The following is an 18253-nucleotide window of genomic DNA, read 5'->3' on the forward strand; positions in this document are numbered from 1 at the left end:
GAAAGACAGAGGTCCTGGTGTATTTTCCCTGAACAGGCTTCCTCCTTGGAATGGTTTCTAGAGGAAAATACATGAGCAGACCTGATCCAGGAGATCCTGTGAACCTCTGTGAAGCTGAGGACAAGACACAGGGACAGAGAATCTGAATCTGTTCTCACAGGAGAGCCTCAGGTGAGGTGGGTGGCTCTAGGGGCCGGGTGTAAACAGGAGCTTGTGGAGGGGACACATCGTCACAGAGAACACTGAGTGTGAGAATGCTGTGCCCATCCTAGCAGGGTTAACAAGACACACAGGGGCTATGAGGACAGAACAGCATCTGGGTATTGAGCAGGAACAACCGGTGGGTCATCCTGTCACCTCCCCTACATTTGCTGTGAGACCAGAAGGTGTGTTTCTAGCTAGTACTGTTCATTAGGGATTTATCTCTGTGGGAAGTTCTAAGACAGAGCCTGGGAAAGGGAGACCTGGAAGCTGACACCAGGAGGGCAGCTGGAGGAAGGAGAAAGCAGAGGAAACAGGGAAGGGAGAAACGTCATGTGTCCCCAGGTGTGACACAGGAAGGTGACCGACTGGACCTTGGGCTGAGAGAGGGAAGGATAGCTGAGAGTGTCAAGTGGATAGAGAGTGATTCCCTCTGATATGGAGTGCCCAGACTTACACAGGTGAGGTCAGGTGGGCAAGCAGGGCCTGCTGAGAGTCTGTTGTCCCTTGGTCACATGGTAACCATGTGTGACCTGTGGAGAGGTGTAGAAACACAGGTGAACAGGGCTGGGAGACACATTCCCTCCCTCATAGGAAGGAAGGAACTAATACTGTAACCATCAATATGGGGGCTCAGTCTGCACTACTATTTCTTTCTTTCTTTCTTTCTTTCTTTCTTTCTTTCTTTCTTTCTTTCTTCTTTCTTTCACTCATTGTCACCTACATTATTTATTTTTAAGAGATTTTATTTATTTATTAGAGAGAGTGCATGTAGAAGCTGGGGGGATACAGAAGGAGAAGGAAAGGCAGACTCCCTGGTGAGCCAGACATAGGATTTGATCCCAGGACCCTGAAATCATAACTGGAACCTAAGGCAGATGCTTCACCGACTGACCGATCCTGGTCCACTTCCCCTACATTCTTGAAATACACATTTAAGGAATGCCCACCTGTGTCAAAACAGTGTTCCTTATAATAGGAATAAATTATGACTTTGTATTCATTTCGAAACTGTTAGTACATTGTCTGTTTCATGCAATGTGTATGGTTGCTGTTTGCCCTCCGCAATGCCTGTGTTTGAGAGCTCAACTTATATCATGCAAATGTTCCTACCCAATCACTTTGTGTCTGTTTAACAAAAGATCTTTTGATACACTGGAGAAAAAATATGCAATTTTATGTGGAATAAATTTGGAGATAAAGAGCACCCAAACTTAAAAGAAAAAGAAAAAATTAGGATGAATAATAGACGTATCTGAAAAAAAAAAAAAAAAACTTGACATCTTCTCTAAGTCGCCATAAAATACAGAAATAAATGACCAATATCACATTTCTTAGAAATAGCAACAAAAACCAAGAGTTTGAGAACCATTGAAATATATTTCATCATAAATAAATTGGGGAGTCACAGTAATCAGTCGGGATCCCTGACCTTGAAGGAGCCCTAGAGAAACTGTCATACACATTCTCAAAGCATCCTACCATGGATCAGAAAATCCTTTGTTACTGTGAAGGTCTGGAGACAGTGGTGAACACAAAGATCAGAGAACCGGATGTTGTAGAAAAACCCAAGGCCTAGGAGCCCCTCACGGAGTTGGAAAGAGCAGGCAGACACCCACACCAACCCCTGCTGATTCTAGGGCAATGCTGGTTGTCCCAGGATCTCTCCTGTCCTTGGGCTTTTCTTTTCATCTCTGAAGGACCATGATGATGGCCACTGTCCACAGGGGGCTACAGGTGGGAGTCTGCCCGTTCTTTTTCCAACTTTGTAAGGGACTCCTGGACCCTGGTTGAGCAGAAAACCCTAGGGGTTCCCAGGGGAAAAGCAAAACCAAACACACAAAAGATGGGATACAGCTTTCCTGACACAAGAGAAGTCAATTAACACCCGGCCCCCAGCTATTTCTTGTGATCTTCTGTCAGAATGGCTCGAGTTTCCCAGTACACATCATACAAATCTTCCTCAGAGATATCAGAATTAGGAAGAAACGGAAGAAAACATAAACAAAAACGAAAACTTCATTTACTTGTGGAGCATAATAAATAACATGGAGGACATAAGGAGAAGTAAAGGAAAAGTGAATTAGGGGGAATCGGGGGGGCGGGGAGATGAACCATGAGAGACTGTGGACTCTGAGAAACAAACTGAGGGTTTTAGAAGGGAGAGGGTGAGGGGTTAGATGAGCGTGGTGGTGTGAACTAAGGAGGGCATGTATTGCATAGAGCAATGGATATGGTGCATAAACAATGAATCTTAGAACACTTAAAAATTAAAATTAAAATTAAAACAAAACAAAAAATAAAAATTCATTAGTTAAGGATTTTAAGGGAACAAAGGGAATGCAAAAATTGACAGCCTCTAACGGACTCAGGAAACAATCTAACCACATCAAAAACAGCAAATCAGTGAAATCCCCAATGCTATTTCAAAGGAAACCAGGCCCCACAATACTTATCCCAGACAAGGAGCTCAGCCCCTTCCAGTGTATCCTGGTTCTGGGGGCAGGTCCCTAGCCCCTTCCCCTTGTGGGAGAGCTTTTTCTGCTTCCTTGTAATGTGAGAGTCTCTGCACTAGAGGAGGAGCCTAGCCTGCAGTAACATAGCAGAGGATGCCTGCAGAGGCTTGTGTTCTCAGTACTACTGACCCACCTTATGCCCACCTTGACATGGGATGACAAAGTTCCCCTTCTGAATATTCATCCCAAATACTAAATAAAAAGTACCCAGTCTCTCCTGCTCCCAGAGTCAAGACTTTGCGAGTTATCCCCTGTGATCTCCTAATTTCTGCATATACAGAATCCTTTGTGTGACTACACATCTTTCTCTGTCTCTAAATTTACCTCAGGATGGAGGGAACTCACATTAGTTCCCACACGCAATAACTTTGCATTCTTCTCCCTCCCTGTATATGTCACTTACATCACTTAAATGTATAACTTGTAACATATGATATATATATGCAACATGTAACATATGATATAATATGATACATATTATGATATGTACATATGATAAAATATTTATATATAATCTATAGTGTTTTATATCATACCTGATGTCTATATTTACTAGATTACATATAATAAAATGATGTATGAAATAATTCAATATAACATTGCACACATTTAATATATGTTTATATGCTTATATATTATGTATAATTTTATAATATGTAATATTTATTTTTAATTTATAATAAATACAATATTCTTTTTTCTCCTTTCCCCCCAACAAGGACTCAGATGACTTGGATAGCACAGTCTGACAGGACCCTGGAAGGAAAGCTGAAAGTTATAAGGTGACAGAAAAATTCAGGCTACATTTGGGAACAAAGCGGAGCAAATGTCTCCCCCACCCCAGCATCTTTTCTCATCAGGCCTAAAGGGAACTCATTGTCTATGAGGGAGGAGGTGGTAGAGGAATCAGGATAGAACAGAGAAGCCCCCGTGTTCTGTGGGCTGAGGCCATAGTGGTCGTATCCCCCCTTCCCTCCCCTCCCCAGGAGTCTCTTACCCTACACTCATGTAGTATGGCGGGTAAGTTTTTTTCATGATGCAAAGTTTTCAGGTATTTCTTTGTCCGTCCCTGTCTGAACACCAGCCTGAGAAAGCACTCCATGGGGTGGAGGATGAAGCAGGGAGGAGGGAGTGAGTCAGAGCTGAGCCCCCATGCAGCTGCAGGGTCAGAGGGGCTGCAGTCATACTTCAGTGAAGACACTTCCTGCCAAGTGTGCAAGAATTCTTAGAGTATTTCCCTAGTTGGTCTGAACGAGAAGCCAGTCCTCACAAGCCCAGTCCCACAGCACCACCAGCTGGGTGGACACCAAGTACTCCAGCCCCTCTGACACCTCCCAGAGCTCCTAGAATGTTGTCCAGACTTTTGCAAAGAGATCTAGGATGATGTCATTATTCAGGGAAGTAGAATGAAGAAGTTCCCTCTGTGGTGGTCTGGCTGACATTCCCCACCCCCGGTCATTAATGAACTCTGGATGGTTACATACATGGTGTGTTCACCATGTGCTGCTTATGTTAGCAGGTATTTCAGAATTACCTTTGGAGTTTGGATGTCACTGGAGTTTGGAGTTTGCTTCTTTCGGGAGCTTGGGGTCATAACCAGTCTTCCATCACCTTGAACCAAGTAAAAGCCTTAAGGTTTTCAGAATACCAAGGTGATTCACAAATCATAGTAATTCGACATGGACCCATCTTCCAGTTTGACCATTGTTGTTATTGCTGTGGGTTTAGATTCTCCTGTGAGGTCCCCTGAACCTGCACTGCAAAGACTTATGATGCCAGTCTCTCCCATGAGAACAGAATGCTGCCAGGAAAGTGGTTCTGCTCCTGCTGACTTTTCTGGGTTCAAAGTTTCCTTGAAATTCAACCTGACAGATTATATATAATCTCCATTTTTATTATTTTAATTAAGATGAAGATTGGTATACACAGAACATTACTATAAATGGAACCCTTTTCTATTGAGGGGTCTGTCCTTCTCTCTACACTAAAACCCTCATGGCCTAAGGGTGGGGCTCATGGAGGATGAGTGTCTAAAATCTGGATCCAAAAATCAGACATTTTCCCAAACCCTCCAATAAGCAGGGGGTGATCAGTAGATATCATGGGTTTAAAACGGAGGCAATAAGCTCATGGCAGCACAATTCTGAATTAGGCATGGATTTGGGTGTGTTGTTCATATATTTACAATATTAAATCATCCAACTGGTGGATGTGGGGTCCTCTCACTTATTTAAATCTTCTTGTATTTTCAGCAATCCTTTGTACTTTTCAGTTTACAAGTTTTTTGCCTAAATTGTTAAGTTTACTCCTAAAAGTTCTATTGTTTTTGAAGCTTTCTTAACTGAAATTGTTTTTTGATACCCTTTTGTACTTCTTCATTGTTGATGTAGAGAAAATCACCTAGTTGTTATAGGTTATTTACTACATGAACTCCTGTAGGAGATTCTCAACAGATACAGCTTTGAGGAGATAAAAGAATTTGTTCCCGATTTTGGAAGAGTAGGGACAAGTAATGAAGCACGAGGGAATCTCTGCATCCATGAACATGAAGCGAGCCATCTCACAGATAGATTATGAGCACAGGATGAGTTTAAGAACTAAACTGAGCCTTCACTGCCTCCACTTCTTATGGATAAAACAGAAAAACATAGTTTTTTTTTTAATTGTCTAGTTTGTGAAATAACTCATTTATATGTACTAGAACTTATGCAGTTATTTTTGAAATACATATTTTAGAAGCACCACCTATTTTCTGATTGGTGCCAGTAAGGAAGTAATAGGAAAGGATCAGGAAGGAACCTTCTCTGTGCTCCTGACCCAGTGGTTATATCCGGACTGAGAGGAGATCTGTGCTTCAGCTCTCTGACTCTTAAGGATGTGGTTCCTGGGAGAGGGCATGGGACCTCTCCACACCCAGCTCCTCTCTGCTGGTTGGCCAGTACCCCACTCCCTCCTTCAGCCTCCAGCATCTGCCACCACCTTCCTCCTGGACCCAGATTCTTCTTTCTTTAAGAAGGTCAGTGACACCCAAAGGTAACCTCTCAAGATTTAATACCCACCTTGGATGGGAGGCTTACATAAAGATGGAGAAAATAATGTATTCCACCCCATTGATTCAATTTTACATTTACAGTGGAACTGTGCAGTTAGAAGCCTGTGATATCTATCCACAGATAATTTTACTTTCGTTTTACTTCACTTTATTGATTTATATGTTCCATTACTGAGACATTTTCAGTTATGTATTTACAAGTAACACAATCCACTGGGTATTTATGCTCCACAGTAAGCATCAGATATTCATCAATTGCATCATTTTCAAATAAAATATCACTATTTTGGCCAATATTAAAAATAAATATAGAAGCGCCTGGGTGCCTCAGTGGGTTAAATCTTCTGCCTTTGGCTCAGGTCATGATCCCAGGGTCCTGGGATGGAGTCTCAAGTCAGTCTCTCTGCTCAGCGGGGAGCCTGGTTCCTCCTCTCTCTCTCCGCCTGCCTCTCTGCCTACTTTTGATCTCCATCTGCCAAATAAATGAATAAAATCTTAAAAAATAAAATTAAAATAAACAGGTATCAGTAGGAAATGACATACACATGAAAAATATTCAGGAATGCTTACTAGTGGATAATTCATGTTGAGGGGCTGGAGATTATTTAAGTGAATCATTATGTGAGGACATTGCCAAAGATCATGAGTCCTCCCCACAATGTTTGGGCCTGGCCCACCACTCAGCTCTCCATTTGAGGAAGGACCTGAATGAGGACACTCAGGGGGAAACATGGATCTTCACTGGAACATTGGTTCCCGTGTGATGATACATCTTCTATGTATGGGGTAGTTGTCTATGACCAAATATTTATTCCGCATAATTATTCCATCTGTATTTCTGGTCATGGACAATGGTAGATATGAGACGGGGAAGGTGGAAACAGAAGTAAGGAACAGATTCTTAGAAGGGATAGAGAGGAACATGGTCCAGGGTAAATCTATGCTTCAGACTGTTCATAAAAGCGGAGAGAAGTTCCTCAAGGATTCCCAGATGAAGGTTGGATGTCCTGCCCATCCTGTGAGAATGACAGGTGTAACAGAGTCAATTATTCTTTTGGGAAGGATACCAATGTTTTGGGATGACTTGGAGTGGGTTGGAGGTGAAACAAGGATGATTAGATGCAGGGAAGAGCATTTAATGTAGAGAGAAAGGATCTAAGAAAGGAGCTGTCTAATTCATTGCAGGGTCCCAGCACATAGCCCCTGCCCCTCCAGAGGGGAACTGTCTGAGGAACCTGAGGAATGTGGTGGAATGAATGGCTGAGGGAATGAAACTGGGCAGATGCAGAGAACCTGTAAGAAAATTTATCCAATCCCTGTGGCACCTGAGTTACTCAGTCAGTTAGGCATCTCACTCTTGATTTTGGCTCAGGCCCTGATTTCAGGTTTGTCAGATCCAGTTCCTATTAGTCTCCACTTTCAGTGGGAAGTCAGCTTGATGATTCTCTCTCTCCCTCTCCCTTTACCCCTCTTCTCACTCTTTCCCTCTCAAATAAATAAATCTTAAAAGAAGAAGAAGAAGGCAGAGGAGGTGGAGACAGATGAGGAAAAGAAGAAGGAAGAATAAGTAGAGATGGAAGTAACATGAAGAAGAGGAAGAAGGAGAAGATTGAACCAATTATTGCTCAGGTTGCTGTCAGCTCAGAGATGCCCTTGGGAGCTGAAAATCCTGTCATCTTTCACCCACTTTGTGTCTTCCATTTTGTGGGAGTTTTACCCCAATACTCCTCTCAAGACACCCCAAAGCACTTCCTCCCCATCAGAAGAGCCTTGTTTCCATCTGTGTTCCCTGACATTTGCTCACCTGGGCAGAATTTAATTGTGCTGACGTGGATGTTCTTGCTGATCCAGACCCCAGGAAAGGAGCGGGGGATTCTCCTGGAATCCCACATGGGGTGGGGCTGGGTCTGCACCACCACCTGCAGCTGAGGCAGTAACTCTTCATTGAACTGCACTTGGGTAACAAGGAGTTATCTCCTGTGTATTGTATGTTACAAGAGAATGTGGAGCCATATAGGAAATAGAACATCAAAGCCACCTGAGGACCACTATGGGACTGGAGACACTGAGTTTCTCTCATTCTTCTGCATTGTTCTTGGAAATAGACTTTTGTGCAAATATGCTGCAGCTACCCCCATGTCCAGTCACTGCATCACTCTGGGCTGGTGATGGTTCTAGTCACAGGAAGAAGGAGGAGATGACCTAGGATCCCCAGGGGCTGAGGGAGACCCATGGGGTTAGAGGGTCAGAGTACAAGACAGTCACATACCTGGAGAGGTCATTTCGCCCAGTCCCACTGGTGCAGGCTCAGACATTTCCCATGTGGGAGGGAGGTAGGCATCTCTCATGCTTCCTCTCACCCTCTGATTTTTCTCAATTCACTTTTCTTTTCCTTCTCCTAATCCCCTCCATTATTTCTTATGGTTCAGAAGTACGTGAACTGTATGATAATTGACTCTCTACTTTGACTTATTTCACTCAGCATAATCTCCTCCAGTCCCGTCTATGTTGATGCAAAAGTTGGGTATTCTTATTATATGGTGGTGGTGTAATATTCCATTGTATATATAGACCATACCTTCTTTATCCATTTCTTATTGAAGTGCAACTTGGCTCCTTCCACAGTCTGGTGATTGTGGCCATTGTGTCTATGATGACTCTTTATCTTGATTAACAGGTGGCTTATGAAGTTGGTTGCTCCCATATTGGGGACATAAATATTTACAATTGTAAGATCTTTTTTGGTAGATAGACACTTTAATAATGATGTAGTGCCCTTCTTGTATCTTGTATTTTGGACTTCAGTCTTTAGCTTAAAATCTAATGTATCTGATATGAGAATGGTTACACGAGCTTTCTTTTGAGGTCTGTTGGCATGAAAGATGGTTCTACATCCCTTTACTTTCAGACAGGATGTATCTTTAGGATTCAAAAGTGTCTCCTGTAGACAGGATGGGTCCTGTCCTTTTATCCAGTCTGCAACCCTGTGGAGTTTTATGTGGACATTTAGGTCATTCATGTTGAGAGTGATTATTGAAATATAAATGTTTACTGATATAATGTTTCCTTTGAAGTCCTTGTTTCTGTAGAACGTCTCTGTAAATTTCTGTTCTATGTCACTCTTAAGTTATTTCTTCTTTTATATAACCCCCCCTTATATATTTCTTGTAGTGCTGCCTTGGCTGTCACATGATCTTTTAAACCTTTGCCGATCTTGGAAGCTCTTTACTTCTCCATCCATTTTTGAATGTCAACCTTGCTGGATACAGTGTTCTTGGCTGCAGGTTCCTCCCATTCAGTGCTATGAATATGTCTTGCCAGCCCTTTCTGGCTTGCCAGGTTTCTTTGGAAAGTTCTGATGTTATTCTGATGGACCACCTTCTGTACATAAGGAATCCCTTGCCCCTAGCTGCCTTCAGATACTTTTGTCTAAAATTATGATGTGTGAGTTTCAAATCAAGTGCTTTGACTTTTTTCTAGATTCATTGATCTTGGTGGATGTCCTTTATGTCTCTAGGACATGAACACTTGTTACATTCCCCATATTGGGGAAATTTTCATCCAGAATTTGTTCAACTATATCTTCTAGTCTTCTCACTTTCTCCACCCCCACAGGGATCCCAATAATTTTGAAGTTGGAACGTTTCATGTCATCATGTATTTCCCTAATTCCATTTTCATGGTTTCTAAGCTGTTTGTTCCAGGCCTCCTCTGATCCTTTTTCTCTATCAGTTTGTCCTCAAGATGACTAATTCTATCTTCTGCTTCAGTTACCCTAGCTGAGAGAGTATTTAGATTAGATTAGATCTCACTGATAGCATTAACTTCTGCCAGGTCAGCTCTCACTTTCACCATTAGAGATTCTATGTTGTCACTAATGGTTTTCTCCAACCTAGCCATTGCCTGGATAAATGTTACCCTGAATTCCATTTCCAACATACTGTTTATGTCCATATCCAATAGTTCTGATGGAGTGGGCACTTCCTCTGAATTTTTCCTCTGTTGGGTGTTCCTCCTAATAGTCATTTTGGTGAGAAGTGATTGAGGGTATATATAGCTGAATATATCAACCATGATCCAGGCAAGGTGCACCCTGGTGTTTCAGAGCAATCGGAAATCAACACCAAAAAGAAAGAAAAAAGAAAAAAAAATAGAGAGAGGAAGAGAAAAAAAAAAAGAAAAGAAAAGAAAACCTAGCCAATATGAGCCCCCTAAGTAAGATCTATAAGGTATATAAACAAAAAATGAACAAATAAAAAGACAAAGAACAATTAATGAGTAGGGAAAAAAAAAGAACTCAGTCAAAGTCAACACCAAGAATAAGATTTATATAATACCAGAACAAAAACAAATACCCAGAAACACTGAAAGAAGAATAAGATGGAAGGTTGGTTATAAATCCTTGTTGTGGGCAAAGGTTATTGGTTGTTCCTGGGTGTATCTTGATATTTTTCTTAAATGACTCAACATACCAGAGATAAATGGAGATTAAAACTTTTATATATTTATATATAATTTTATATATATATATAAAATTTTATATATATAATATATATATAATATAATTTTATATATATATAATTTTATATATATATATATATATATATATATATATATATATATATATATATAGTATTGAATAGGGAAAAAAGGATTACCTTGAGCTTGAATCTATAAGTGTATTAAGAAAAAAAAAACAAGAAAAAAATACAGGTATATATACGAAAAAAAGTTCAACTTAAAAGGTTATTATGAATGGGCACCTGCATGGTTCACTGGGTTAAAGACTTTTCTTTCAGGTCAGGTCATGATCCCAAGGTCATGGGATCGAGTCCCACATCGGGCTTTCTGCTCAGTGGGGAGCCTCCTTCATCCTCTCTCTCTGTCTGCCTCTCTGACTACTTGTGATCCCTGTCTGTCAAATAAAAATAAATGAAACCTTAATTGGAAGGGCAGATGAACCATGAGAGACTATGGACTCTGAAAAACAATCTGAGGGGTTTGAAGCAGTTGGGGGTGGGAGGTTGGGGGAACCAGGTGGTGGGTATTGGAGAGGGCACAGATTGCTTGGAGCACTGGGTGTGGTGCAAAAACAAGGAATACTGTTATGCTGAAAAAGAAATAAAATTATTTTAAAAAAAGGCTATTACAAACATGTACTAATCCTCTAGTTGTAATGGTAAGTAGGTTAAAAAATTAAAAGAACAAGAATCATGAGAATGAATTAAAAAATCTATCTTTGAAATATACAGTTTTCAGGGCCATACCATGAGCTTAATATATTGTTTTCCCCTGATGCTTGGATTTTACAGTTTTATGGGGACCTTGTGGTGGTTGTCCTCTCATTCTTTGGGCTGGCCTTCTGGGGAAAGAACCCGCTGCATTGTTCTCCTGTCAGTTTTGCTTGGGCTGAGTTGCCCTGCAGTTTATCACGGGTCTGGGCTCTGTGAAAACTGTTTTTTCAGGCATTTGTTCTGTGGAGCTTTTGTTCTTTGGTGGGTTTTTGTGGCTTTTTGGAAGTTTAGTGGAGGGCCACCTGTCTGCACCCAGAGCTCCATTTCAGAAAGAAGCCTCAGTCTGATCCCCTCGGGTCATTCAGAACACATGAACCATCCCCCTGTAAACTCTGCTGAACAGCACAACCTCCCACAGGTGGTACGCACAGCCAGTCACTATCTCAATGGTCGCCTGAGGTGCTGACTTGTCTCCAAACCCCTGTTCCACTAAAACTGTGAGACATATTGGTCTGCGGAGCCAACTTCCCATGTCTGCCTTTGCTGGGATTGCTGTCTGGAGTCCAGACTCAAACCGGGTGCACCCAGGCCCCATAGTATGCAGGTTGTGGAAGGATGTTGCTGAGGGATCCCAATCAAAGATTGTGCCAGGTTCTCTCAGTTGCATGCTGGGAGCATTCAGACCCTTGCTGGTTGTAGAAGGCTGTGTTCCTAGAGAATGTTGGCCAATGCCCACACCAAGTTCTTTCGGGTGTGGATGGGGATGCACCCAGCTGAGTGGTGATGCAAGCAGTAGAAATACACAGGCCCAGGGACGATGGACGGGAGGCTCTGCTGGACTCTCACTGACATGTGTGGTCACCAAAAGTGACCATATTGGGTTCATGGGCTTAGGCCCATGCCTTTGACTGCCCAATTCCACCAGTTACTCCTTAAAATATTTTGCTCTTCATGAATGCCTTTAACCATACTCCAAGATAATTCTTGCCTCCAGTCACAGGGCACTTTTGAATGGGTCACTTCTGGTGGCTCCCCCCCCTCTTCTGTTTATCATCTGATATCAGTCCAAGCCTTCCCACTCTGATTTACCTCTCCACAGATGTATTCTGTACCCATAGAGAACCAAAGTGTATAACCTGACATCTCAGGCTGGTTTCCTTGGTTTTCAGAGTGTTCTGGTAGATATATAGCTTACTTTAGTGAGCAGGTTGAAACAGGGTATAGTACTTCTCTGCCATCTTGCCTCCCTCCTCTATATATATATATATATATATATATATATATATATATATATATATATATATATATATCACTTTTTACATTTCCAAGACATTGACAAGAATTTCATATTTGAAAGAGATATGTAAATATCTATCTTCAGATATGACCAGAAAGCTTTAAGGCCCTAATACTGACTTTATGGAGAGAATAGAGCCACTTGGAAGTATTAGCCTGCTACCTGCTTATAAGGTTTCCAGCAGATTTACCAGGTGAGTCAAGAAGGTCATGTCCCATGGCACCAGCTGGCTCAGATAGTTAAACATCAGCAAACCGCTCAGGTCTTCATCCCTGTGTCCTGTGAACAAGCCCTGTTTCCATCTTTCTGCCAAGCAGGGATTCTACCACTTCCTCTTTCTCCACACCTTCTCTTACTTCTGTGTTCTCTCTTTCTCTTTCATTCTCTTGCTCAAACAAATAATTTTTTAAAAAATCTTTAAAAAATAGGTCATGTCCTGGCAGGTGTGGGGAACTTAGGATATTTTTGGTTTTAAAAGACGAGAATTTCCCCACGTCTATAGGTGTTGCCGGTTAAGTCTGATGGCAAGTTTCTGAAACAAGTGTTCACTTGGTCTCTGCCCTGGATGGGCTGTTAAATGTTCAGTCTAGAGGTTTCTTACAAATATTCCAGTGAAGCAAGTTTTAAAGAGCCTATACGGTCAACTGCTACTCTCGCGGCAGGTATGTAAATAATCAGACCTATTTTTTTTTTTTTTTTATGAATTTACAACTATTTGGTGAGGAAAAATAATGCTAATTTGGCTATATTGAAAAGAAACGAGGATGAAAGTAGAAACAATTTATATGTTTCAATAACACACCTGAGTGAACACTTGATTCAAATACTGTTCATTATGATCTGGACTAAATCCTGATTTTCTCTAGCATCCTACAATATCTGGCTACAGACCTTTAAGCCAGCATGTTGAATTTTCTCCCACTTTTCTGAGTAGGCCTCAATCTGTCCTTTACCCTGAACTCTTGAAAAATAAATACAAACAATATGATGTAAACCTCAGAGTAATCACCACAGCATCTCACATAGAGAGAGTCTTCATGCCTATTGCTCTGTGGGCCACTCAGAGGTCACCAGACACACTTGAGCTACAAACTAGGAAATTCTGTCAGATTGTCACAGCCTGCTGTCAATCTATCTGGAGATGGTTTGTCTTTGACTTCAAGAAGTCTTCTTACATGGCTACCCTCAGAACTCAGAAACTGCTTTACAATTTGTTGCAAACATTAACCATCATTTTTGTTTATATCCATAGAAATAACTGTTGTTTAATACCTGATTTCTTGAACCACAGGCATTACTTTGAGAACACACCTGCATCACCCCCTCCTGAAATGAGTTTAATGAAACTGGCCTGTTGTCAGGAGACTGTAAAAAAATGAAAAATCTTCTATTCCAACTTTTAATATGTATAATATTGGAAAGTTTCAGAGGAGGGAGGGAACTTGTCAAAGATGGGCTTCCCCAAGATGGGTCACTTCGGCATGAACATTATTTGAAGTTAAAAGCAAATGAAACTGAAATTCTTTAGGCATTTAATGTTGAAAAAAGATGATTTTATTATAGCATGGGGACAGGACCCATGGGCAGAAATCTTCACTGAGACTGTAAGGAGTGATTGATTACATATGTTTTATTTAGTGGAGGTTAGGGATAGCCCAAGTCTCTAAGGGATTAGGAAGCAGGGCTTTCAGGAATTAAAGGCCTAGCTGCTGTGAAGATAAGATTAGCTTTAATCTTTCATAAAACCCAAAAACTAATGCACTGAGGCAGCCATGAGTTCCTTCAGGAAGATCACATTCTGCATGTGTCAGGTATCTATGAGTGGGCTGCAAGCTGTAAGATTAATTTAAGCTACATTTCTCCTGCCTTTGTTTTCTTCAGCAGCATACTCTGTTACTAGGGGAGCCTGTCCCTGGCACCCACAAAATTCTCCAAAATATGGGAAAACTGTACAATGTGTTCCTGCCAATGACAGGCATGAGAGGCTGAATTTATGAGAATGGGGATGATTTTGTAGGAAATCTTCCTTGAGATTGGTCTAGAGCTTTAATTTAGACCAAACAAGGAAAGAGCTGACTTGGTCAAGGAGTGGAGCTGCAAAGCGAAACCCAGCGCTGGAGGAACAGTAGGTTTTTGTCTCACTTCCCCACAGTCCTGGGGCACTGTGTGAGCACTGAAACTCCTGTCATAGGACTGGCAGTAATATTCAGCCTCATCCTCAGCTTGGAGCCCAGTGATGGTCAGGGTGGCTGAGCTGCCAGACTTGGAGCCAGAGAATCGCTCAGGGACCCCTGAGGGTCGATTGTTATTAGCATAGATGATCATTTTGGGTGCTGTTCCTGGGAGCTGTTGGTACCAGTTCACATCATAACCATACCCAATGTTGGAGCTGCTTCCAGTGCAGGAGATGGTGACCTTCTGGCCCAGAGCCCCGGACACAGAAGGTGGCTGTGTCAGCACAGACTGGGCCCAGGACCCTGCAAAGAGTAGAGAAACAGATAGGGTGATATTGGAGTCTGAACACAGGAGGAGAAACAGTCACATATCCTCCCAAGGTCCCTTCCCTTGTCCCTACATCCACATACCAGTGCAGTGAGCAAGGAGGGTAAGGAAGAGATGGGGCCAGGCCATGGTGGAGGTCATCACTGGTCTTGCTGTCTATGATGTCACAACTCAGCAGACCTTCTCTCATCTGTCCCTTCTGCTCTTTATCCTCTGAGAGAGGGTAGGACTGTCTATGCAAATAAAACCCCAGTTCCTGATCACTCCGTGGCTCTGTGTCTGATCCCTCCTTGCTTCAATATGTCAGGAGGCTGGGCAAGGGAGGAGCTGTGTGGGGTCAGGAAGTGGGGAGGATAGAGGAGTGAGCCCTGAATAGAGGGCACAGGCAGTGCCAGGGAGCTGGTGCCAGCCCTGATCCCCCTTGAACCTCAGAAATGAGACCAGATTGCCCCCTGCTGTCCATAGACAGACACACCATTGTGTGACAAGGTGACCAGAGCCCATCAGACACATCTTCACATCCCACAAACTGTTTTGTCCATGTTCCCTGAATTAGGGCTTGACTTGTTGTCCCTATAGGTCAACTCCCATTAAGTCAGGACTCAATGTATGCCCTACTAGGAATGTTCAGAGGGACTTTGTCCATGGCACCCTTCTCTGTCCCTGGATCAATATTGAAATGCTGCCTGTAACAAATTTCTCTAGATCAGGATCCAGTCCAGAGCAGTGACAGGTCCCCAGGAACGCGGGGTCTCTTCTGTGCAGGAGGCTGGGACTTTCCTCCTATGTGCCTTCTCCCTGTTGTTCAGAGCTCTCCATCCTCTGAGGATCTCACAAAATTGAAGAGACAGGGAACGGTTCTCTCCAGGTTGTGGGTAGAATCTCTCACATGTATTCCTACAGGGAAGCACACTGAACATCTTTGTCACCTGTCACTCTTTTCACCTTCTTGAAACTATAGTTCACACACAACTGGGGCAGTGAATCCCTCCTAGGATCTGTCCTTCCAGCACAGGCAGTTGTCTGCAGGAGTCCTGCCATGTGAGGCTGTGGGTGGCACTGATCTCAGAGGACAAAGAGCAAACCTGATGAAAGTTCTAGAAAGAAAGAAATGACAACTGCAGGTGTTCTGACAGGGACCTAGTGAAAGAGTTCATTTTGAGTCACCACAGAGTCAACCTTGTATTTAAAATGGATGTGTTATTTATGCATAATTCCATTCAGTAAGATTGATTTAAACTCAATGGCAATGCCATTGGGAAGGCACAGGGACAATCAGTAGTGAACTTTCCCAAGATCAGTGCTTATTGCAGAGAGAATGTGGGTTGAATGAGTGGTTAAACACATGGATAGAAAACAGTGGACTAGGAATGTCTTCTGTTCTCAGGAGAAATAGGTGTTTATACATCTTTTCTAAAAATCCCTTATTTGTACCATGTGTTTGCTCTCCCACATAGGAAAGGCCAACATGATGCCCAGTGAAACCCCTTGAGGAGCCTGTTCCTATGAACTCAGAACATTCTTTCTGACAAAATTATGAAACAAAGACATAGCTTCTAGGAAAGAGGGATTTGGGGTCAGACCACTCTCTGGGGTAGACACAGCTCTAGGCCCTGCAGCTGGTTCCAGGATGTTCAGGATGGACCCATTATTCATTCATCCATGAAGACAGGAATGAGTTTTACAACAGAAGGCCAAATGGAGCCAGATGTTTCTGTCAAATATCCCAAATCTGAGTGGAAGTGTTGTGGCAATAAGTGGGATGGTGTCCCCGTGATGACAGGTCCTGTGGCCCTGGATTGAGATACAGAACATTTCAGTAGAGTGCAACCTGGCTGGAGATGTCACTGGGTGACTGAGAGATAGAAAGTCCAGGCATGAGAGCACAGGGAGAATGTGTCTCATGTCCCCCATGGGCCTTGAGCTCTAGAGGAACAATACTAAGGCTTCTGCCCAGAATCAATGTACTGGTAACTTTCAGGCACTGACTGGAGCCCACAGATGGTCAGGGGATGAGCTGTCCATGGGGACAGAGACTTCTGCAAGGATTCATGAACATCAGCCTCATGCAGGACAGCTGATGCTTAGACTCCATCCTGGCTGCCATGGTGACAGGACCCAAGTTTCACATGATGTGTCCATGTTTCCTGTTGAAGAGGATTTTGGACTTCTGGAGATTGGAACAATGAAAATGGCTGGGTGAACAGAGAATGCCCTTATCCTCTGGAAGAACAGAGAACCTGGAGACTGCAGAGGAGTCCCAGACACACTCTTCACTCAGAAGGAGAAGAGGGGTGTGTGTGTTTGGGTGTGTGTGAGTGTGACCAAATAGGAGGCTATGTAAATTCTGTCTCCCTTGTGACTTTGAAACACCCTGAAGGATGTTTCCCCATGGAGATTCATTTTATAAAACACTAGGGTCCTGATCATTCATCTACAGGTAAATATCTCCTAGAATTTTACCAAAAAAGGATTTTCTTAGGCCAGAAGGACTCAGGTGATTGCAAACCTATTAACAATTCACTGAATTAGGCATCCTTGTCCTGTTGAGTGACAAGAAATATGTTGAAGTTTATCTCTGCAGACACAAGATCTACAACTGTGGGGTTTTTGGGTGTCTGGAAGCACTGGGTGGTGGGGGGAACACACATCCTACCTTTATGCTCCCACATCCAAGCCAGACCCATAGTTCTCCGTATCCCCAGGTATCTACCAGGGTGTAAGAACACGATATTGTTGATGGTTTTGTGCCTGTGTGAAAAACCACTAGAGCCTGGGAATTCATGAATTGTAGAAATATAGTTCTGTGGTGGAATTACTGTCCAGAGAGTTCTTAGGAATGAGAATCTGGAGCATAAGGGAAATAATGATATATCTAAAAATACACATGTGATCCTTGTCTGTGAATACCTCCAAGACTCCCCATGGATGGGGACATCACTTAATTATGAAGTCAGTATGAAACAATAGATCACACATGCAAATACCTTGATGTAGATGAATATATCATTATCTGGAAATGTAATAATATTATTTTTATATATTGTTGTAAAGATTTTATTTATTTATTTGTGTGAGAGAGAGGGAGAAAGAGATCACAAGTAGGTAGAGAGGAAGGCAGAGAGAGAGGTGGATGCAGGCTCCCTGTCGAGCAGAAAACCTGATGCTGGGCTTTATCCCAGAACCTTGATATCATAAACTGAACGGAAGATAGAGGCTTTACCCACTGAACCAAAACGGCACCCTTATTTTTCTATTAAAGAGAGAGACTTGGGGGCTCCAGAAGGGCACAAGAGGTTTTGATTCCAACTCTAGATTTGTCTCAGGTCGTGATACCAGAGTCCTGGGATCCATAACCACATCAGGGGCTCACTACTCAGCAGGAAGCCTCCTCTTCCATCTCCCACTCTCCCTGCTTGTGTTCTCTCTCTTCCTGTCTCACTCCTTGTAA

The 18253-nt window shown here is 42.6% G+C and overlaps 1 gene segment (V, D, J or C); it reads right to left on the reverse strand.

Annotated features, from left to right (window-relative positions):
* Positions 1-296: 296 nt before the first annotated feature.
* On the reverse strand, positions 297-14999 carry LOC125081786 (immunoglobulin lambda variable 1-40-like). The segment is given in 3 exon segments: positions 297-316; positions 14475-14777; positions 14886-14999. Coding segments are annotated over 3 exon segments (381 nt in total).
* Between the last annotated feature and the right edge of the window lie 3254 nt (positions 15000-18253).

The sequence above is a fragment of the Lutra lutra genome, chromosome 12 (assembly GCF_902655055.1).
Source record: "Lutra lutra chromosome 12, mLutLut1.2, whole genome shotgun sequence".
Classification (NCBI taxonomy): domain Eukaryota; kingdom Metazoa; phylum Chordata; class Mammalia; order Carnivora; family Mustelidae; genus Lutra; species Lutra lutra.